This window comes from Halteromyces radiatus (assembly GCF_025201355.1).
Source record: "Halteromyces radiatus strain CBS 162.75 chromosome Unknown BX664scaffold_4, whole genome shotgun sequence".
In the NCBI taxonomy this organism is placed as follows: Eukaryota; Fungi; Mucoromycota; class Mucoromycetes; order Mucorales; family Cunninghamellaceae; genus Halteromyces; species Halteromyces radiatus.
The window spans coordinates 2,307,766-2,328,103 of record NW_026251690.1 but is presented as its reverse complement, the minus strand read 5'-3'; the positions used below and the strand labels follow the sequence as shown (position 1 = coordinate 2,328,103).

At 33.1% G+C, this 20,338-nt stretch overlaps 9 protein-coding genes across 9 annotated transcripts; 5 read left to right on the top strand and 4 right to left on the bottom strand.

Annotated features, from left to right (window-relative positions):
* Positions 1 to 152: 152 nt before the first annotated feature.
* Positions 153 to 2,059, bottom strand: BX664DRAFT_379377 (WD40-repeat-containing domain protein). Its single transcript, XM_051548856.1, has 5 exons — positions 1,842 to 2,059; positions 1,557 to 1,778; positions 1,241 to 1,490; positions 916 to 1,167; positions 153 to 845 (listed from the first exon to the last, which is right to left on the bottom strand). The coding sequence occupies exons 1-5, from the start codon at positions 2,000 to 2,002 to the stop codon at positions 273 to 275; spliced, it is 1,458 nt and encodes a 485-aa protein (XP_051400411.1). The 5' UTR covers positions 2,003 to 2,059; the 3' UTR covers positions 153 to 272.
* A 223-nt stretch (positions 2,060 to 2,282) lies between these two features.
* On the bottom strand, positions 2,283 to 3,651 carry BX664DRAFT_333353 (small GTPase superfamily). Its single transcript, XM_051545497.1, has 4 exons — positions 3,367 to 3,651; positions 3,046 to 3,128; positions 2,835 to 2,960; positions 2,283 to 2,756 (listed from the first exon to the last, which is right to left on the bottom strand). The coding sequence occupies exons 1-4, from the start codon at positions 3,506 to 3,508 to the stop codon at positions 2,520 to 2,522; spliced, it is 588 nt and encodes a 195-aa protein (XP_051400410.1). The 5' UTR covers positions 3,509 to 3,651; the 3' UTR covers positions 2,283 to 2,519.
* A 150-nt stretch (positions 3,652 to 3,801) lies between these two features.
* Positions 3,802 to 7,698, bottom strand: BX664DRAFT_297377 (uncharacterized protein). The gene is made up of 12 exons (XM_051542239.1): positions 7,456 to 7,698; positions 7,322 to 7,388; positions 7,180 to 7,218; positions 7,049 to 7,114; positions 6,079 to 6,963; positions 5,855 to 5,983; positions 5,384 to 5,738; positions 5,197 to 5,248; positions 4,996 to 5,122; positions 4,580 to 4,904; positions 4,379 to 4,521; positions 3,802 to 4,312 (listed from the first exon to the last, which is right to left on the bottom strand). The coding sequence occupies exons 1-12, from the start codon at positions 7,665 to 7,667 to the stop codon at positions 3,926 to 3,928; spliced, it is 2,787 nt and encodes a 928-aa protein (XP_051400409.1). The 5' UTR covers positions 7,668 to 7,698; the 3' UTR covers positions 3,802 to 3,925.
* Positions 7,699 to 9,387: 1,689 nt separating this feature from the next.
* On the top strand, positions 9,388 to 10,987 carry BX664DRAFT_333351 (anticodon-binding protein). Its single transcript, XM_051545496.1, has 8 exons — positions 9,388 to 9,442; positions 9,519 to 9,627; positions 9,712 to 9,792; positions 9,891 to 10,000; positions 10,073 to 10,205; positions 10,276 to 10,430; positions 10,519 to 10,613; positions 10,693 to 10,987. Exons 1-8 carry the CDS (start codon positions 9,440 to 9,442, stop codon positions 10,862 to 10,864), a joined length of 858 nt encoding a protein of 285 aa, XP_051400408.1. The 5' UTR covers positions 9,388 to 9,439; the 3' UTR covers positions 10,865 to 10,987.
* Positions 10,988 to 11,202: 215 nt separating this feature from the next.
* BX664DRAFT_333349 (uncharacterized protein) lies at positions 11,203 to 12,891 on the bottom strand. Its single transcript, XM_051545495.1, has 5 exons — positions 12,864 to 12,891; positions 12,736 to 12,783; positions 11,965 to 12,671; positions 11,768 to 11,853; positions 11,203 to 11,688 (listed from the first exon to the last, which is right to left on the bottom strand). The coding sequence occupies exons 1-5, from the start codon at positions 12,879 to 12,881 to the stop codon at positions 11,207 to 11,209; spliced, it is 1,341 nt and encodes a 446-aa protein (XP_051400407.1). The 5' UTR covers positions 12,882 to 12,891; the 3' UTR covers positions 11,203 to 11,206.
* A 196-nt stretch (positions 12,892 to 13,087) lies between these two features.
* On the top strand, positions 13,088 to 13,787 carry BX664DRAFT_297372 (uncharacterized protein). The gene is made up of 2 exons (XM_051542238.1): positions 13,088 to 13,263; positions 13,353 to 13,787. The coding sequence occupies exons 1-2, from the start codon at positions 13,105 to 13,107 to the stop codon at positions 13,410 to 13,412; spliced, it is 219 nt and encodes a 72-aa protein (XP_051400406.1). The 5' UTR covers positions 13,088 to 13,104; the 3' UTR covers positions 13,413 to 13,787.
* Positions 13,788 to 13,903: 116 nt separating this feature from the next.
* BX664DRAFT_263089 (uncharacterized protein) lies at positions 13,904 to 15,588 on the top strand (the record flags this gene model as incomplete). The annotated part of the gene is made up of 4 exons (XM_051540752.1): positions 13,904 to 14,003; positions 14,077 to 14,170; positions 14,275 to 14,767; positions 14,866 to 15,588. 4 exons carry the CDS (start codon positions 13,904 to 13,906, stop codon positions 15,586 to 15,588), a joined length of 1,410 nt encoding a protein of 469 aa, XP_051400405.1.
* Positions 15,589 to 16,514: 926 nt separating this feature from the next.
* On the top strand, positions 16,515 to 19,260 carry BX664DRAFT_261885 (oxoglutarate dehydrogenase, E1 component; the record flags this gene model as incomplete). Its single annotated transcript, XM_051540695.1, has 8 exons — positions 16,515 to 16,762; positions 16,835 to 16,902; positions 16,966 to 17,093; positions 17,151 to 17,258; positions 17,326 to 17,437; positions 17,507 to 18,132; positions 18,216 to 18,863; positions 18,922 to 19,260. The coding sequence occupies 8 exons, from the start codon at positions 16,515 to 16,517 to the stop codon at positions 19,258 to 19,260; spliced, it is 2,277 nt and encodes a 758-aa protein (XP_051400404.1).
* A 217-nt stretch (positions 19,261 to 19,477) lies between these two features.
* Positions 19,478 to 20,192, top strand: BX664DRAFT_136937 (uncharacterized protein). Its single transcript, XM_051539836.1, has 3 exons — positions 19,478 to 19,746; positions 19,822 to 19,974; positions 20,046 to 20,192. The coding sequence occupies exons 1-3, from the start codon at positions 19,582 to 19,584 to the stop codon at positions 20,151 to 20,153; spliced, it is 426 nt and encodes a 141-aa protein (XP_051400403.1). The 5' UTR covers positions 19,478 to 19,581; the 3' UTR covers positions 20,154 to 20,192.
* The last annotated feature ends 146 nt before the right edge of the window (positions 20,193 to 20,338 follow it).

The following is a 20,338-nucleotide window of genomic DNA, read 5'->3' as shown; positions in this document are numbered from 1 at the left end:
CAAGTCTCATATGTATTTCTGCATATAAAGTTTGAATTTTAGGGTACTCATTTGTAGAGGTGAAATACATCACTCCAGCTTATGGACGATATTGATCCTTTTTGTTTTATTATTCACTATTTTAATATATATATATATATTTAGCAGTCGAAGATCAATAAAACTAATTGGATTTTTTTTTATTGTTCATTTATTACAAAGGGGAAGAGCTATACATGGTAAAACAGGGTAAAAACAAACAAAAATAAAAAACTAAACTAAACTAAACTAGATTATTGATAAAAATCTTCATCCTTAACTGCCTTGTCATCTTCTTTATAAATCTTGATGGTCTTATCAGCTTCACCAGTAATCAAACGTAAGCCTGTTTGATCAAAAGTACTACAGAATATACCAGCTTCCGCATCCAAGGATCCAGGTTGTACAGTAGTTCCCATGGTTTGGAAATTGTAACCAGAACGCCAATCATTAAAGCCCATTGAGCCATCATCCCCACCAGAGAATACCACACCATCTGCATTGATTGATAATGTATTGATGATAGATTTGGGTCGATCAAAGTTTTGAATAAAAGTACCTTCAGGACATTTCCAACCCTTGACACGATCAGCACTACCACTAGCGAAACCAAATTCTGTTGGATGAAGAGCAAGTGCACGTACACTTTTCTTGTGATGTGTCAAAACACCCATCGTTTTGCCTGCTGCTAAATCCCATAATCGTATTGTACTATCCATAGAACCAGTAATCACTTGAGGATCTGCTTCTTGACATTTCACATCTGAGACAGTACTAGTATGACCGGTTAATACATGTACACATTGTTTCGTTCGCATATCCCATACCTAAATATTTGTAATATAATAATGAGAAATCATATCATTTTTTTATATATATATATTGTAAAAAACTTACTCTTGCTGTAGCATCACGACCACTTGTCACCAATACATCCAAAGTAGGATGTAAACTTAATGAATAAACACCAGATAAATGACCATGATAATGTCTAATCACTTTGTTTTGTTCTAAATCCCAACATTTCACCATCTTATCTTCACCACATGAGAATAAATAAGGATGACGAGGAGAAACAGCCAACCCACGAACAGTACTAATATGACCAGTTAATGATAACTTGAGTGTTCCAGAAGCCATATCCCAAATCTATAATAATAATAATAATAATAATAATGTTACTAACAAAGTAACAAATTTTTTTTATTATATATATATGTACCTTAATAGTTCGATCACCAGCACCAGTAGCAAACCATTTATTTCCAGGTTCTACAGCAACAGCACGTACCCAACCAAGATGACCACTAATGACCCGCATCAATTTCCAAGGAGCATGCCATACTGGTCGAATGGTCTTTGCTCTAGCACGACGTACCAAAGATCCACTATCACCTCCACCTAATCCATCACCAAAGATATCGGATACATGATCTTTTGTTCGAAGAGCCACCACACCTTGATTGGCATCCCTAAATATTGATATAATTTAAGTATACACAATTCAATAGTAATAATAATAATAATAATATACTTACAAATTTGATTTTTGAGGCAAAGTATCAATGAGTTGTTGTACAGGAGTCATATCGGTATCATCATCGTTAGGGTGTTCTTCAATAGTAGTAGCAGTTTTTTTGACTGATTTTTGTTGTTTAGCACGAGCAGCTGCTTCTTTTTGTTGTTTGACTAATGCTTCTGGTAGTGTACGGATTTGATCATATTCATCGTGAATTTTGCTGGTGAGTTTCATTCTCTGACTATATATATAAAAAAAAAAAAAAAGATTAAAAAACTATATATGATGATGGAGTTATTTTTACCTTGATTGTTCATCCATAGCTGCTTGACTATAAGCTGTACTGAAAAGAACTCGTGTCTTTTTAGCTGAAACCGTCACTAAAGCATCTAAGGACTCTAAAGTAGCATCGATACTATTGTTCATTGTAGAAGGAGCAGCTCGTTTTGTTTTGGCAGCAACCATAGTTTATATAATATATATATATATAAGAGAAAAGATAGATGAAAAATGATCTAGTTGAAAAAAAAAAAAAAAAAGGTAAGACAAAGAGAGAGAGAAAAAAAAAATCTTGAGTCCGTCACAGAGAAAAAACAAACAAAAAAATTGGAAAAAGACTGACATTGAAATACCAGACAACTGTTGCTGCTTACTGTCGTGAGTTTTCCACTATGATTGGAGAAAAAAAAAAAAGTCGATTTGGAAAATGTTTACTTTTACCCATACCATAGCATAATAATAACAATAATAATAAAAATCCGATTATTTGTTTTATTATTGACAAGTTGATAAAAAGAATGTATATACTATAAAAAATAAAAGGTGAGAGGCATAATAATAAAAAATAATCTAGTAAAAGACGATAAAAAAAAGAGAAAGAGTAAAGATAGCTAAAAAAAATAAAAAATAAAAGCGGAGGAGAAGAATAAGATATAAAACACAGACAAAAAAAAAAAGACATCAGATAAATTTCCAAAGATCATTAAAGAATGACACAACAAGAATCCTTATCAGGACTATTCATGCTTTGTTGTTTCAATTTTCGATCTCGTATCTGGCGCATTAACATGGTGTATACTTGATCCACATTTTGTCGTGTTTTTGCTGAAGTTTCTACATATTGACAGTTCCATTCTTGAGCCAACGCACCAGCTTCACTTCCAGATACTTTCCGCAAATGTGCTAAATCCACTTTGTTTCCTACAAGAATAAATGGTACCTAAGGGACAAAAAAAAAAATAAGATCATCCAAGTTTTTTTTTTTTGGGGGGGGTGATATAAAGAATGTTTTTCTTACAGTTTCATCATCCAAAACTCGTAAGATTTGATCTCTAAATTCTTGAGTATGTTCCAAAGATTCTTGTTCACAAACAGAGAAGACACAAAGGAATCCTTCACCAGAACGATAGTAATTATCACGAATCTAATATGAATAATAATAAAAAGAAAGAATCAATACAACAAATGGAAAAAAAGGAGGTGAAGAAAGAGAGAGGGAGATAACCTACGGCTGCATACTCTTCTTGGCCTGCTGTATCCAAAATATCAATTTGACATTCTTGGCCATCCAATACAACCTTCTTGCGGTAAGCTAAAAATAATAACAATAATAATAATAATAATAAATAATAATAAAAAAAGTGAATAAATATATTCAAGACTTTACTACATATCACCCACTTCGACAGATTTAGACTTGCTTCATCCTGTCTATATCTTGTCTACTCCTCTTTTTTTTTTCAACCCATATTGTCGCATTTGCCTCCCTCCCTCTTTCCCTGTTCTCTCCGTCTTTTCTTTTTTTAATTCTTTTCATCAATATGACTTACAGTCAGCCTTAGTAGGATCATATTCTTCTACAAAATCACCATACATATATTGAAGAGTAAGAGCTGATTTTCCAACACCTCCAGACCCAACCATGATAATCTTGTGTAGAGGTAAAGTTTGTTTGGCTTTGTTCTTTCCCATGATGAAGATAATAAAGTTCTTATAATAAACGTGATAATCGCAATGAAATTGTGTCGTTAATGTTGCTGATAAAAGAACAAGAAAAAAATAATAATAAAAAAAAAGCGAAAACGGAAAAAGAAAAAAAAAAAGAAAAAAAAGAAAAAGAAAAGAAAAAAGAGAGAAAAGGGAAAACAAGGAAGGAAAAATACACGAGCAAACTGTATCAACGGGCTTTAAATCGAGAATTTTCATACACTTGGTTGCCATTTTTGAGCATTCTTGTTGTGGGTGAGCAGATTACAGATATATATAAAAAAAGAAAAAAAACAATAGTTTATTAAAAAAACACAAAATAAGTAAAAATAAAGAAATAAACAACAAGAATAAAAATAGTAAATCATAATAAATAGATATAAAAAAAAAAATAAAGGTACGTTAAGATACGATGCATTGATCATCTTTAATTCCATTAGAAGTACCATCACCTGTTTTTTTGATATTTGAAAATCGATCAATAATAGTAGATTTTGTTATAGTATTAGGTCCATTGGTGCCACGAAGTGATTCTTCTAATGCCATCGTATGAGAAAGTAATGCAGGATTTTCCAATAATGCTTGTTGTTCTTGTGGAGTAAGTCCTAATGCTCGAGAATATTTTCGAATACTTTCAGCTTGAGGATGATCACGTAGAGCTGATGCTAAAGGTTGTCGAAGTCTTGTTGTACTTGCTCGTCGAACACCAAATGTTGGTATACTTGATCTTGGTGATGATTTAGTTTCCTTATTACTATTGCGATTGTAAATCTTGGCGGAGAATACCCACTATATTAAAATAGAAATGAGTTTATATATATTCAATCAAAATTAAAAAAAAAAAAAAAAGCTTACATCATATGAAGGTTGTTGTTCATTCACTTTGGGAGGGCAAGAGAAAGCTAATTTCTTACATTCATCATGACAAATAAGAGAACATGTTTCACAAAAAATAGCTTGTTCTCGTAGTAGTTCTCCACAGACTTTACATTCCACGACTAAATAATCAAAAAAAAAAGTAAGATATCATCCATCTGATTTGTTTCATTCACTTACTTTTCCCAAAAGAGGTCTGAATAAAGCGATGTGTAGCATAATCTCCTTCTTCCAAGTTAGGTAGTTGGTGATGATTGTGTTGACTTTGTTGAATTTGTCGTCGAATAGAATCCATAGAAGAACGAGCAATGGATCGTTGATGTATACTCTGTCTATCTTCAGTATCTGGAATAACGTCTGAAGTACCATCACTAGTAGTGGCGTTGGCTGTTGATTTGGTGTTACGTTGATGATACTGAATCCATGGATGTTCCTTTAGAGTCTTGGCAGTGGGACGGTCATCTGGATTCTTTTGGAAACAACATAAAAGGAAATCACGCATGTCCTATAGACAATAAAATATATGATATATCAATATAAATGCCACTTTTTTTTTAATATATATATATATATATATATATATAATATATTCTTACCTCTGAAATATTGTCAGGTAGAGGAGGATAATCATCCTCAACAATACGGAACATGGCTGACATAGATATCAAGTCTGCATAAGGAGGTTTTCCAGTCACTAATTCAATCAAAGTACATCCCAATGACCTGATTTCAGAAAAAAAAAAAAAAAGGAATGAGTGATAAGTATTAATATCTTCATGTTCAATATCACACATTACCATATATCAGATTTGGTAGAAGCACCTTTCATTTCAATCACTTCAGGAGCCACTATAATAAAAAGAATGAAATAAAAAAGGAAAAGGACAAAGATGAGAAAAATTTAATACATTGATCATCCATCTCTGTGTGATAGTTCCTTCTTTTTTTTTTTTTAAAAAAAAAAAAAAAAAAAAAAGAACTTACTCCAGTTGGGGGTCCCAGATACTGTTTGATCATCAACAGCCTTGATTTTGAGATTAAGAGACACACCGAAATCAGTCAACTTGACATCACCTGTTTTTGTAGTAAGGATATTAGCAGCTTTGAGATCACAATGTACTACTTGATTGTCATGTAAATAATCGAGACCGTTAAGAATCTTAACACAAAAGGAAGCCACTAGTTTTTCAGGAAAAGCACCAAAAGATCTCAAAGTTGACATGAGAGAACCATTTTCAGCATATTCCAAAATAATATTAATATGATGTCGGTTTCGAATAAATCCAAGATATTGAATGACATTAAGATGAGACATTGTTTTCAGTAAATCAACTTCTTTCTATATACAGATTAAAAAAAAAAATGAATAAGCAAACAGTATCTTCAGTATATTGCAAAAAAAAAAAAAAAAAAAAAAAAAAATACATAGTGGGATATATGATCATTTCATTTTACCATCATTTCTTGATCCAATTCTCCATCTTCCAATTTGATACGTTTGACTGCCACAATTTCACCAGTGGCCAAATCCAAAGCACGATAGACAGATCCGAACTGACCTTTACCAATACAGTTTCCTAATTGCTAAATAAAGCAAAAAGGAAAAAAAAAGGAAAGGAAAAATAGATGATGATGATGATGATTAGTATAATATTATAAAACTGGAAATCATAACTTACGTATTGAATACTTGTGGATCCATCTTGTCCTTGAAGATAAAGTCGAACTTTATCTTCTTCTTGATCTTGTTGTTGTTGTTGTTGTTGGTGATGCTTTTTTGAATGACGTCCTAAACTACCTGTGGTTTGTTGTTGTGCATTGGATGAACGTCGACTTGAATGAGGTTGTCGTGGAGGTAAATCACTATGACTATGTACTTTTTGATTATAAGACCAATTATGAGAGTCGTCAGTTGACACTTGAGTATCAGGAGTGTTGGGTGATAAGATGGATGAAGATGATAATAGTGAAGAACATGAAGAAGAAGGTGATAGAGTGTGTAAATCATCCAAAGTTGCTGGCATAGTAGACTTGCTGGAAGTTGCTGTCGTAGTAGAGGAGCGTCGTCGACCAACAGATTTAGAACGTTGGCTTGTTCTTAAAGGTGACTTTGGAGGACGTGATAAAACAGTAGGAGTTTGTGTAGGAACATACCAATCCAATTCGTTGGCCAAGGATAATTCTTTTGAAGTATTAGTGTTGTGGTCAAGGGAAGCATCAGTTATAACACGTAAGTCTTGATTATCAAAGCATGAAAATATATCTCGAACATGACGATACTTTGCTTCAGTATCCTCATCTTGAGAAGAGGAAATAATAGAATTAGTGGATAAAGTGGAAGAAGAAGAAGTAAGGGTGGAAGGAGGTAAATTTTCAGATGTAGTAGAAGTTCCGGCGGGAGTTGAAATGGAAAGTGGCCCCTGATCTGTTCCCCTTACTGTTGATGAAGTTACTGACGATGATGGTGCCGATGACGAACATCCTCCTTTAACTTGAAGCCAGGAGTATTTCTCGGGTTCCGTTTTGATGAAAAGTTGTGATAACGTCAGAATAGTATGGATGACCTAAAGACAGTTTAGAACGAAGTTAATGAATATTTTTGATTTGAGTATCCCGTTTTATTCTCTCGTCCCCTTTTGATCTCCCTACCCTTGGCATATCTTTTGCTTCAAATAGATCGATGGTTTCAAATAACTGAGAGTCTTCAAGTCCAAGCTAAAAAAAAAAAAAAAAAAAAAATTCAATAATCATAATATGATTAATGATGATCTTTATTATACCTGTCGAGCACCTTGTAAAAATCGAGTAATATTATCCATCTATGAAAGAAAATCGAAAGAAAACAAATGAGGTTAATCACTATTGCCTTTTTTTTTTTTTAAAAAAAAAAAAAACAAACTATATATGTATATATATAATCACCTTTATAAAAGACAAATCTTTTTGTCCCACAGTCTTGATGGTACCTGGACGAAGTTGATTGACAAGACTAAAAGAAAATAAAAAAAAAATATATGTCAGTACAATGATTAACGATGCTTGATTTTCAATCTTACTTGCATAACACCACACCATCTTTAAGATCATGATGTAGTTGTCCATGAGTTAATGTGATATCAAGTGCCATTTGGATGAAATCAATGACTAGCTTTTCATCAGTATTATATTGATTCTGTTTCATTTTATCCACTATGGCATCCGGTCCAACTTTGTTTCTATTTCCCAAGCGTGATGAGTAGCCAGCGTTGGTTGTTGTATTGGTTGTCATCCCAACTCACAAATTAAAATAAATTATGATTAAAAATAAAAATAAAAGAAAAATAAAAAAAAAAGACAAAAGAAAAAAAGAAAGAGAGAAAAAAAGATTTCAAAACTTTTTATGTTTCTCTTTCTTTATAAAGAAATTATCATGGTGCCACGTCCTAATTGATTTTGAAAAAGGGGAAGAAAAAAAAGGTCCTGTCTTTTTTCCTAAAAAAAAAAAAAAAAAAAAAAAAAAAAAAAGTCTCCTGAATACTGATCAATTATATATGATGGATTTGTGTGATATAACTCCTTTGTAGATGGATAGTTTATATAGTATTAATATCATCAAAATCACAAACGATAATCTGCGATGAAAAGTTACACAATCTCGACAATAATTGCATTCATGCAGGAAATAGTTGAAGTCCCATATGTATATGATTGCATGTCAAAGAAATTGATGGTAATGATGATGTACGCAAAATAGCTATCAGATGGTCGAGAACAAAAAAAAAAAATGAATAAGTTGGCATTTGGTTCTATTACATTTATATGTACGATATCTTTATCATCATTGTTAATTATCATCATAGAGATCATCATAGCGGAATCATCGTCATCCTTGTAGATATTATCACCACAGATTCATCATCATCATCATCATGGTATCATGTAATCATCATTATTTCAATCATCATCTTACTATCCCGGATGCCCTAGCACGACAAAGAAAAAGAAAAAAAAGGACGGACCAGGGAGAGAAAAATACACTGACAAAAGGGATATTCCTTTAGCTTTTAGGAATGGAGTTTGGGTTACGAACAGAAAAAGGAGTGGTGGGGACACAAAAAAGGAAAGAAAAAAAGAGAGAGAATCGAATCCCTCAAACGGCTTTATCCACCTTAAATTGTATTACTCGCATCCTTGATCTCCTTTTTTTATTTCGTCTAAAATACTCCAAATACACACAGAGTATTAACTTATTTATGAAAAAGGAGTTTCTTTTGAAGTTGAAATAAGGATAAATATGAGAGAAAAAGTGGAATAAACTCATTGTAGCATAATCATCCTTGTATATTCTATTTTTAACGTTACTGGATCATGTAGATCATTGGTCCGTGAATGTGCATAAAAGTACTTGTCTATTGTTGATTCATTCTTTTTTTTTTTTTTTTTTTTTTTTACTATAATAAGGCTTATATAATATATCGTTATTGACAGATGATTGTTTCTCCTAATCTGATGTTCCTTTCTATTTAATTAAATCTGTCAATAGCTTAAAAAAAAGAAATCCTAAAAAGATCAATGCCACTATTAAAAGAAGGAGATCGTATCATATACACATATACTATACTGGTATGAGTGACAAGCATGATGATGATAATGGTGATGATGATGATGATGATGTTACGATGATAGGGGGAATAAGTCGTGCTTTTTGTTACTAAATACTATCATTTAACTTCTTCCCGCCTTCCAAATATGGTACCTTGCAATTGTGAATGAAAAATAAAATAAAAAAAAAAACCTGTCCTGCTCATCAATGAAAGGTAGCACAAAAAGGGGAGAAAACCATTCTTTTTTTTTTCGAACCTGTCAGTTTCATTTCAAGAACAAAAGACAGTTACATAGAGAGCTCTTACGGAGTTTCGATTGGGTGAGCCTTCGCAAGATCTCATTGGTGAAAAATCGTCACAGTTCAAAAAAAAAAAAAAAAAAACTTCAATTCTGACTTTTTCACTTCCAGTTTTTTTTTTCACTTTCTTTCCATATTGTTACATACTACATATCACAATGGTAAAAAGATAATGAAAAACATGATATAATTATTATGATAGCATAACCTTATTTATTTGTTTATTTATTTTTACAGATCCGAAGAAATACACGGTTGAGACGAGAATACCTTTATAAGAAATCATTGGAATCCAAAGAACGAACGATCTACGATCGTAAACAACGTATCAAGGAAGCTATTGAAAGTATGTGATATATAAAATACTATATGAAATAATTTCACTCGATTCCAATCCTTTTACTAAACAATCTACTTGAATTTATATTAGAGGGACAACCTATTCCTACTGAACTACGAAATGCTGGTGACGAAATGCGAGCAGATCTTCCCTTTGATCAAGCACAAGCAGGTAAGCAGTGATAATAATAATAATAATGATAAGAATGGCAATCAACAAATATTTAACATGATGGAGTTTTTTTTTTTTTTTTTTTTCTTAATCTACAGAACCTACAACACACGCTGACGATGAATACTCCCGTGCTGGTGTTTTTGATCCCAAGATTTTGATCACAACCTCCCGCGATCCCAGTAGTAGATTACAACAGTTCTCCAAGGTATAGTAAAGTGGATAATGTGTTTGTTGCGTAAAAGAAGTAGATTGACTGATCTCATATTGGATTGTATAGGAAATGCGATTAGTATTCCCCAATTCTCAGCGAATCAATCGTGGTAACCATGTGATGAAGGAAATCGTGGAAGCCTGTCGAACAAATGAAGTATCTGATCTTATTATTTTACATGAACATCGTGGCAAACCTGGTAAGACAATAGTGATGTAATGAATGCAAGGTAGAAACGGTATCTAAACCTTCAATGTATATTTATCTAGATGGTATGGTTGTTTGTCATTTTCCTTATGGTCCTACGGCTTACTTTTCATTGCACAATGTTGTTTTGCGACATGATATCAAAGATCAAGGCACAGTCTCAGAAGCATTCCCTCATTTAATATTTGACAACTTCAACTCCAAACTTGGTCATCGTGTAAGTTACAAAAAAAAAAAAAAAAAAAAAAAAGATATTTATTATTTAGAAAATGTAGTTCAAACTATTTATTTATTTATTTATTTAGATCACAAACATCTTAAAATACCTATTCCCAGTACCAAAAGAAGATAGCAAGCGGGTCATGACTTTTTCCAATGACAATGATTATATCTCATACAGGTAATAACAAACCAATAGGTTATTATTATATATTGAATAGGTAATAAGTTTATACTCAAATTTTATATATGTATTGTAGACATCATGTATTCGTCAAAACGGGCAAGGATGTGGAATTGGCAGAAGTAGGACCTCGATTTGAATTACGTGCATATGAAATTAGATTGGGTACAGTTGATTTGACAGACGCAGATGTGGAATGGCAATTATCATCATTTACTCGTACAGCAGGCAAAAGAGCTGAACTTTAGATTAGCATACTACATACATTTCATCTAGCTTTTCCATCTTATTTTTTTGTTATTTTTATTTTTATTCTGTTTTTATGTATATTCAATATTATTTTCAATAAACTCATTATCTCATCAACCATCCATATTTTTTTTTTTTTTTTTTTTTTTTTTTTTTTTTGCATGTGTCAAGTGTCATCTTTGTTTTCCACTAAATAATCAAATATCAATTCATCATAATCATCATCGGATCATAATATATTTATAATATATTTATTTCTACAAATACAGAATACTAGTAATCATGATAATAATAAAATAACAATAATAATAATAAAAAAGGAATAACTAAATTACTACTAGCTATACATCTACCATAAATTTGGTGATAACATGTACATACAACTCCTCGTCATCGATCAGAATGGGAATGGTGGTCCAAGGTGGCCAAAGACCAAGATAATCCGCTTTTGCCATGTTTGAGATGGTTGTATTGGTGGCTTCCACAAACGTCATGGAGAACATACAAAGATAAGGGCGCTCGTCTTCTCCTGGTTGATAACTCGGTAAAGAAGGGTCAAATGCAGCTGCCTTCTTCTCCTCTGCTTCCGTGCCAAGATCCCGGTCTAGCCAATAATCATCATCATCATCAATGGTATCAAGGTCCTGTACTGAATCCAAGGTATATTTTTGTTGATGCTTGAGCAAAATCCTGTGTTCGTCCATCGTCAGATCTACACACCATCCAAATAAACATCCATGCTCCATCCATAAATCCAATAATCGACATAACCGTACTTTTGAATCTTGTTGACAAGACTGTGCTACTGTTCCATGTTTGGCCACTAATAATCAAATATAAAAAAAAAAAAAGTCGAGTGAATGACATGCTACGAAGAATATTCGATAATAGGGTTTCCATACTTTCTATAAGCACTGATGATCGCCATTGTCGGAATGCTGTTTGTTCTTGTTCAATACATTGTAATGCTGTTGCAGCCAATCCATCTCTAATCAAAAAAAAAAAAAAAAAAGGAATAAGAAATTGTCATAGGTAGGTCAAGTATATAATAAGACTATGATATATATATATATATATATATATATATATAATATCTTACGATTTAATGGGTAGGTGCCTGTTATTGGTATCGTTGGTTGTGGTATGATCAAAAATAAACGAAGGTTGTTGCACGTGAAAGGATGGAGAGGTATCTTCACGGTGTACTTGTTGATATAAAGAAAATGCTGGATGAGAGGATTGTTGTTGTTGTTGTTGTTGTTGTTTTGAGGTATCATTTTTATTGATTTTTCTGTCAATGTCATTCCTGGAGATTGAATCATCATCGGTAAGTATTTCGTTGGAAGAGAATGAAGGTGATATTGATGGAGTGCTGGTATTTCTTCTGATAGCCAAAGCGTTGCCTAATATGGTGTTTCCTGATTCATCCTTCAGTTGATCGCTTTCCCTGGTGTCACCATTGTATCTGTCATCATTATCATCATCATCATCATCCTCTGAGCTAAGATCACCATTCGTACTACTGCTGTTATTAAATTTGGATGAAGAATCGGGTCGCCACAAATCCAAACCTTCTAAAGCACTAAATGGTTTTGAGATACGTTGACGCGTGCTTGTATTGGTAGTAGCGTTTGCATCATCGAAATCGTCGTGTATGCTTTCTATGGAACTGTTATTGAAGGGATCTTCATCGTTGGTGTTGGCATCGTCAGAAAAAGATTCGATCGGTTCGCTGCTGAATGAGTGTTTATCATCGTCAGATCCTGTATCTAAACTTTCCATATCATCGATATCACTAGCATAACACTGTAACCCGTTTAATAATATATCTATATATATAACAAATGATAGTTTCAAAAGATAAACTTACTTCTATTGAATTCTGGCTAGACCGTCCCCTAGTTCGTTGTGGCGGATCCTACAAGCAAGAAAGGAAGAATATTCAAGTTAATCTAGTTGCATTTGTCATAACTCTTCTAATAAAGCATTATTACTTACTTTTTGTCGTCTTTTCATGTTCTTGAAAAAAAAAGGAAAAAGAGTAGCATTTTTTTTTTTTTTTTTCGCTTGACAGCGGAATAAGAAATAAGGAACAATGAGGTACAAGGTCTGGGAGGAATTTTTTTTTTTTGTGACTTTTCGAAAAGTTCCTCCCCCCCATCGCTCACATAATGAAAAAACAAACCCGCCAATTATTGTCTATACTTTTTTCTTTCCTATAAAAACCAACATATACATCATGGGTGGACTTCGAACCGATCCTGCTATTGAACGATGGGCTCATCTTCGTGAAAACACTCATCTTTACTTCAAATGGAACAAGCGTAATACACGACGAACTCTTTTTTGGGGTGTTGCCATTCCTATTGGTTTGACTGTGTTGGCCTATGCAACCGATGTAAACATATCATTATGATTAAAATAATGTGTACTGACTATTTTTTATTTTCTTTTTTTTTTTGTTTGTTTTTGTTTTTGGTTATATAGCGCAAGTGGAACTTTGCTGCTGCTCAAACTAATGAAGATCTTATAGAAAAGAAAAACTAGACAAATGTATCGTTTGAACACGCCCTCTTACAGCTTTAACTTCTATCGACTTATCTCCTTGACATTCAACTACTACCTTTGTTTTTTTTTTTTTTTTAACACTACAACTCCTTTTATCTCATTTATTAAACATATTTCGATCTTTATATATCTCTCCTCCGTCTACTATTATCACTTGATATGAAAATAAAACTGCTTGACTATCTGTCTTTATTATTCTTATATATACATATATATATACGCTCTGACTGTATGTGTGTGGATGTTGTGTAGTTTTATATATGTGTATCTATGTAAATGTATGTTTTGTGTATGCAAATACAATACATACACAAATAAGACACCTAGTCAGTCACCTTGGTGGGCAAATTCAACCGCAGCAACATTCTAAAAAAAAATTATACTTTTTGTTTGAACTCTTTCGTTCTTATTTTTTCTTTCTCTCCTTTTTTTTTTTTTTCTTTTTTGATTTCTTACCTAGTGTTTGGATAATGCGTGTATGTTACTATGATCTATTAAGCGTCGAACGGCAAGCCACTGGTGAAGAAATCAAGAAAGCCTATAGACGACAAGCTTTGATATGGCATCCAGGTAAAACAAGAAATAAATGCAAAATGGATTGATCGCAACCATATTCTGGTATTAATCCATTACTTTTTTCTAGATAAAAACGGTGATAGGGTGCAAGAAGCCACCGAAAGATTTGCTCTTATTCAAGAAGCATACGAAGTATTGTCTGATCCGCAAGAACGATCATGGTAGAATGAAAAAAAAAATAAAAAATAAAAAACCATGTATATATGCAAAAATGAATACTTACTAATTTTTTTTTCTTTTTTTTTTTTTTTTTTTTTGTGATCAGGTACGATGGACATCGGGATGCTATTCTTCGAGGTGACGATCACAAAGGACAACGGGATAGTAGTGCTGGTATGGGTGCTGATGATTTGATGCGATACTTTAGTGTATCAGAATACAAAGGATATAATGACAGCGATCAAGGCTTTTATACGGTCTATCGACAATTATTTCAAAAGCTGGCGAATGAAGAAGAAGAAGCTTATAGAAACAGTCCTTCTGAAGATGATGGTATGGGATCATCAGGTTATACAACACTTCCTTCATTCGGTAATTCCAAAACACCTTTTGCTGACAATGATGGTTACTTGGGTTATGGCGCATATGTACGTGATTTCTATGGTGCTTGGTCCAACTTTTCGACTCAAAAATCGTTCCAATGGTTAGATAAATGGCGATTATCTGATGCTCCTAATCGGTTTGTAAGGCGTGCTATGGAAAAGGAAAACAAAAAAGCTCGGGATATTGGGAAAAAGGAATATAATGATACCATTCGGGTAAGTGATAAGAAAAAAAAGAAAATAGAATTGATACTCATTTATTATTATTATTATTATTATTATTATTATTATTATTATTATTATTGATACAACAGAATTTGGCAGTATTTATCAAGAAACGAGATCCTCGCATGAAAGCATATCAAGAAGAAGAACAGAAACGAAAAGAAGAAGCTGCAGCTTTACAGAAAGCAAAGTTACAACGAGAAAAGCAGGAACTTCAAGCACAAAGGGCCAATTATCAAGAACAAGAATGGGCCAAGATAGATGATCGACAATTGAATGGATACTTTTCTGAAGACGAAAAAGAAGACGAAGAAGATACAATGGCTGATGGTGAAGTGGAAGAAAGTGATTTTTATTGTGTGGTATGCGACAAGTTTTATAAAAGTGAACAACAATTATCAAGTCATGAATCAAGTCGGAAACATGCTAGATTGGCCTATAGAATGAAGAAACAAATGATGGCAGATGAATTGGACTTTTTATCAATGCAACAAAAACCTGCTGATGACGATAAGGATATTGGAACAGAAATCACTGGGAAGACTGAAATCAACGATGATAATGATGATGGTGATGGTGGCAGTCATAGTGACAACATTGGTATATCCATGATGAAACCAAAGAAGAAAAAGAATAAACAAAAGAAGAAAATGACACCTCATTGGGGATTTGACGAGCCTGATCAAGAAATATTATCGGAACAACAAGATATGGACGATGTCACCGCACTAGCTGCTAGTTTGGAATTGGAACAATCTTCACGGCGACGCAAACGAAATGGAAAACAGGATATTGGAGGTAAACATCACTGAGAAAAAAAAAAAAAAAAGAAAGTAGGACACTCATGATATTATTATAGGATCACCCGACGTGGAAGAAGAATCAATCATCAACAATGATGATATGGTTAACAACGGTGAATCGGGACCAGTAAAGGAATCAGCGAAAACCAAACGGGAAAAACGAAAAGAAAAAAAGAAACAGAAGGAAGAAGAGGAAGAAAACAAGGTAATAATAAAAAAAAAAAAAAGATAATGATAAGGATGTATACTAATGGATTATTTTGATTTTCCGCTTTTGGGAGTATAGATAACCAACAACATTTGTAATGTTTGCAAAGAATCCTTTCCAACTCGAAACAAGTTATTTTCTCATGTGAATGCTACTGGTCATGCTTTGGCGGCACCTGGCGATTACAAGACAAAAGGTGGAAAATCAAAACGGCGATGATAGAAAGATTGTATAGTTAGATGATGAATTCGATACCTTTTTTTTTTTATACTGTATTTTTACTATATTTGAATCACAATAAAACAATACTTTAATATAGAATCTTTTTATGATGATTGGAAGGTATTTTATGAAGTATAAATGACTCATTTGATCGACCAATGATGATGTTGAAACACCGTCTTTTTTTTTCACAGCGAACAAAATTAAATGAATGAAGGTTATCAACTGGTTTTTTTTTTTATTTCTTTTGCTTTCATGACAAAAAGTGATGATGAAAAAGAAAGTTTACGTGTTGAACCGTGAGAAAAAAGGGGTATGGCAGCCATGGAACCAACCAAACTTACTGAATCCTTCTTAACTCCGCAGTGTTCGATTGCAGGAAAGCTTATCACCGTGGAAAAAAAAAAGACTTTTAGTAGCTATAAAAAGATTTACCCCTCTTTCCCATCCTTTATCTTTTTTCTCACACTCTTTTTTTTTTCTTTTTTTTTTTTTTAACATACTCATGTTAAGAATACAACAACTAACGGTAAAAGCTCGTCGGTCTTTATTGAATCGTGTTCAAAATAGAGGTTATCATGACAATCATATTTATGGTTACCGTGCACCAAAACCATATGTATTACCAGACTATACTCAAACAGAACTAAACAATAGAATGGAAAATGGTAGTCTCTTACGTATGGTACAAGCTTATAGAACTCATGGTCACCGTGGTGCTCAATTAGATCCTTTGGATTTCATGAAAAGAGAGTAAGTTGTTTTTTTTTTCTTTATTTATTTATTTATTATTAAAAATACTGATAATTTTTAAAATATTTATAGAGAAGTCTTGGCGTTAAAACCAGAAAGATATGGATTAACTGATGAAAACAAAATATATAATGTATCCGGTAAGAAAAAAAAAAAGAATAAGCATAAATTATTGAAACTAACATAGAAAATCAATATGATAGGTATTCTCCATGTGACAGAATCCAAACAAGATCCATCTGCTAAAGAAGAAGCTGATTTCAAAACTATCTTGAATCATTTAAATGCAACCTACTGTGGAAATATTGCCTATGAATTTATGCATCTTCCAGTAAGTTTATTCTTTACAATAAAAAAAAAGATTTATTCATTTACTTTCTTTTAATAGTCTGCAAGTGAACGAAGATGGTGGTATCATGCTGTTGAATCTTGGACAAAACCTCAACTTTCTGTGGATGAAAAGAAACGTATTCATCAATTATTATCTCAATCAGAAGTAAGTTGCTCTATTAAAAAAAAAACAATCAAATTTACTTTTGCTTTTTTTTTTCTTTTGATTTTAGACATTTGACCATTTCCTTGCCAAAAAATTCCCCAATTTGAAACGGTATGGTTTGGAAGGTGCAGAAAGTATGATGGTAGCATTAGATCGTCTCTTTGGTCTTTCAGCAAAAGGTAAATAACGATAAATCAAAACAAATAAAAAAACCCAAAACTCTAATTTATTCCATTTTATCTATATAGAGGGTGTACGTGATATCATTGTGGGAATGCCTCATCGTGGTCGTTTGAATTTACTATGTGATCTATTGGAATATCCTCATGCTGCTCTTTTCCACAAGATGAAAGGTCAATCTGAATTACCTGAAAATACCTTCCATTCTGCTGATGTTATCTCTCATTTGGTGAATAATCCTGATCTTGATTATAATGGCAATCCAGTTCATGTCTCCCTTTTGAGCAATCCTTCTCATTTGGAAGCCATTAATCCTGTGGCAATGGGTAAGGCTCGAGCTAAGCAAACCGAGCTCTTATCTACTATTGCTACTGGTGATGATGCTTGTTCATTGGGTGATCGTGTTTTATGTGTCCAATTACACGGTGATGCTGCTTTTACAGGTCAAGGTGTGGTGATGGAATCTCTTGGAATGTCTAATTTGCCTCATTATTCTTCTGGTGGTTCGGTTCATATTGTTGTTAATAACCAATTGGGTTATACTACTCCTGCTCAAAACGCTCGATCTACCGCTTATTGTTCTGATGTTGGAAAAATGATCAATATTCCTGTGGTTCATGTCAATGGTGATCATCCTGAAGATGTGGCTCGGGCTATGGATTTGGTCTTTGAATATAGAAACAAATTCAGAAAGGTAAAAGAAAGAAAGAAAGAAAGAAAGAAAGAAAAAAAAAACGATGAATGGCTAACCTAATACCTTTTTTTTTTTTTTTGTAGGATATCATTCTTGATCTTATGTGTTATCGTCGATGGGGCCATAATGAATTAGATGAACCTGCATTCACTCAACCACAAATGTACAATAATATTCGTTTACGAACATCAGTCCCCAAGTTATATGAAGAAAAGCTATGTGAAGAAAAAGTATTGACAACCGATGAAATTGACAATATTCGACAAGGCCAACAAGATATTCTAAATTCTCAATTGAAGAAGAGTGATGATTACAAAGTAGATCCAGCTTATCATTTACAAGGCAATTGGAAAGGCATGGAACATATAGTGAAAGGACAATCAGAACAAATAGATACCGGATTGGATCGTGATACATTGATTCGTGTGGGCAAGCAATCAGTGACAGCTCCTGAAGGTGTCAAGGTTCATCCACGTCTGAAGAAGTACCATATTGACTCTCGGTTGAAAAAATTGGATCAAGGTACTGGTTTAGACTGGGCTACAGCTGAAGCATTGGCATTTGGTTCTCTTTTAGAAGAAGGACACGGTGTTCGAATTTCTGGTCAAGATGTAGGTCGTGGTACATTCTCTCAACGTCATGCTATGTTTGTCTGTCAAGATACCGAAGAAGCTGTGATTCCATTGAACGAAATCAACAAGAACAATCCAAATAGTCATGGTTATTTGGAGGTAATAAATATTCATCTGTTGCAATGGGAAAGGAACTTATCTTTTTTGGTATATATAGGTTGCCAATAGTCCTTTGAATGAATTTGCTGTACTTGGTTTCGAATATGGTATGTCTATTGAAACACCAAATCGATTGGTTATTTGGGAAGCACAATTTGGTGATTTCTTCAATGGAGCACAGATCGCTATTGATACCTTTATTTCCAGTGGTGAAGAGAAATGGCTTCGACAAAGTGGATTGGTGATGTTGCTTCCTCATGGTCAAGATGGTGCTGGTCCCGAACATTCATCTAGTCGCGTGGAACGTTTCTTACAGGTATTTAAAAAAAATAGGGGAAAATATCCTATTACTTACTCACTTTTTCTTCTCTCAACGCATGATATAGATGTCCAATGATCCATATAATATTGACGATGCTTATACTACTCCACCCAATTGGCATGTCGTCAATTGTACTACTCCCGCTCAATACTATCACGTCCTCCGTAGACAGGTATGCATTCATTGAACTCATTCATAAAGATTCTTATTCATCATTTCTTTTCTATTTATTTTTAGATGCATCGCCCTTACCGCAAACCCTTGATTGTCATGTCACCAAAAGGTTTGCTTAAATCACCTGTAAGTTTCAACATGATTGTTTCTAGAACTAGCTATATTGATTTCAATTTTTTTTTTTTTTGATCTTCTTAGGTCGCTGTTAGCTCCTTAGATGATATGCAACCTGGTACTCATTTCCAACCTGTGTTGACTGACCCTACAACTACAGATCCTGAACAAGTGGATAAGGTTGTATTTGTATCTGGAAAATTATATTATGATCTTCAAAAAGAAAAGGCTGATCGTGGATTGAATGATCGTATTGCTCTTATTCGTATTGAAGTAAAGTAGAAAGGAAAAAAAAAATGTTGATGATATCCCTTATTCACCTTTTTTTTTTTTTTTTTGGTTCTAAAGGAACTTTGTCCTTTCCCCAAAGATCAAATCAAAGAAGAACTTGAAAAATATAGATATGCAACAGAATTTGTCTGGTGTCAAGAAGAACATGAAAATCAAGGTCCATATAGCTTCATGGCCCCTAGATTAGCTCAAATGATTCCTCATCACAAGGTAAAAAAAAAAAAAAAAAAAAGATTAAATTATATATTTATTGATCCCTATTTTTTTTTCCTTTTATCTAGCTTGAATACGTTGGACGAAAACCTCTTTCCGCTCCTGCTATTGCTCTACCTCCACTTTTCAAGGAACAACAAGCCAAACTCATTAAAGATGCTGTGAACTTAGATTAGATTAGTATTAATATAGTTTATGTATATGTATGTATGTATCTTCTTTGTATTCTTTATGTATCTTTAACCTAATATACTTATTTTTTCGGATTGACATATAATTTTACAGTGTTTTCAAAGTTTTTTTTTGTCAGGACACAAGAAAATAGTTTCACGATGTTATAAAATAAAAATATCGGTCTTAC

Coding starts and splice junctions, on each gene's coding strand:
- BX664DRAFT_136937 (XM_051539836.1), top strand. CDS start 19,582: ATGCAACCTGGTACTCATTTCCAACCTGTGTTGACTGACCCTACAACT. Junction 19,747..19,821: donor TTGCTCTTATTCGTATTGAA/GTAAAGTAGAAA, acceptor TTGGTTCTAAAG/GAACTTTGTCCTTTCCCCAA. Junction 19,975..20,045: donor AAATGATTCCTCATCACAAG/GTAAAAAAAAAA, acceptor CCTTTTATCTAG/CTTGAATACGTTGGACGAAA.
- BX664DRAFT_379377 (XM_051548856.1), bottom strand. CDS start 2,002: ATGGTTGCTGCCAAAACAAAACGAGCTGCTCCTTCTACAATGAACAAT. Junction 1,779..1,841: donor GCTATGGATGAACAATCAAG/GTAAAAATAACT, acceptor TTATATATATAG/TCAGAGAATGAAACTCACCA. Junction 846..915: donor GTCGTGATGCTACAGCAAGA/GTAAGTTTTTTA, acceptor ACAAATATTTAG/GTATGGGATATGCGAACGAA.
- BX664DRAFT_297372 (XM_051542238.1), top strand. CDS start 13,105: ATGGGTGGACTTCGAACCGATCCTGCTATTGAACGATGGGCTCATCTT. Junction 13,264..13,352: donor TGTTGGCCTATGCAACCGAT/GTAAACATATCA, acceptor TTGGTTATATAG/CGCAAGTGGAACTTTGCTGC.
- BX664DRAFT_297377 (XM_051542239.1), bottom strand. CDS start 7,667: ATGACAACCAATACAACAACCAACGCTGGCTACTCATCACGCTTGGGA. Junction 7,115..7,179: donor TTTTACAAGGTGCTCGACAG/GTATAATAAAGA, acceptor TTTTTTTTTTAG/CTTGGACTTGAAGACTCTCA. Junction 4,905..4,995: donor TACCTGACAATATTTCAGAG/GTAAGAATATAT, acceptor TATTGTCTATAG/GACATGCGTGATTTCCTTTT.
- BX664DRAFT_333349 (XM_051545495.1), bottom strand. Junction 11,854..11,964: donor AGGCACCTACCCATTAAATC/GTAAGATATTAT, acceptor TTTTTTGATTAG/AGATGGATTGGCTGCAACAG. Junction 11,689..11,767: donor ATCATCAGTGCTTATAGAAA/GTATGGAAACCC, acceptor TTTGATTATTAG/TGGCCAAACATGGAACAGTA.
- BX664DRAFT_333351 (XM_051545496.1), top strand. Junction 10,001..10,072: donor GATTACAACAGTTCTCCAAG/GTATAGTAAAGT, acceptor TGGATTGTATAG/GAAATGCGATTAGTATTCCC. Junction 10,206..10,275: donor TGAACATCGTGGCAAACCTG/GTAAGACAATAG, acceptor ATATTTATCTAG/ATGGTATGGTTGTTTGTCAT.
- BX664DRAFT_333353 (XM_051545497.1), bottom strand. CDS start 3,508: ATGGGAAAGAACAAAGCCAAACAAACTTTACCTCTACACAAGATTATC. Junction 3,129..3,366: donor TGATCCTACTAAGGCTGACT/GTAAGTCATATT, acceptor TATTATTTTTAG/CTTACCGCAAGAAGGTTGTA. Junction 2,961..3,045: donor GCCAAGAAGAGTATGCAGCC/GTAGGTTATCTC, acceptor TATTCATATTAG/ATTCGTGATAATTACTATCG.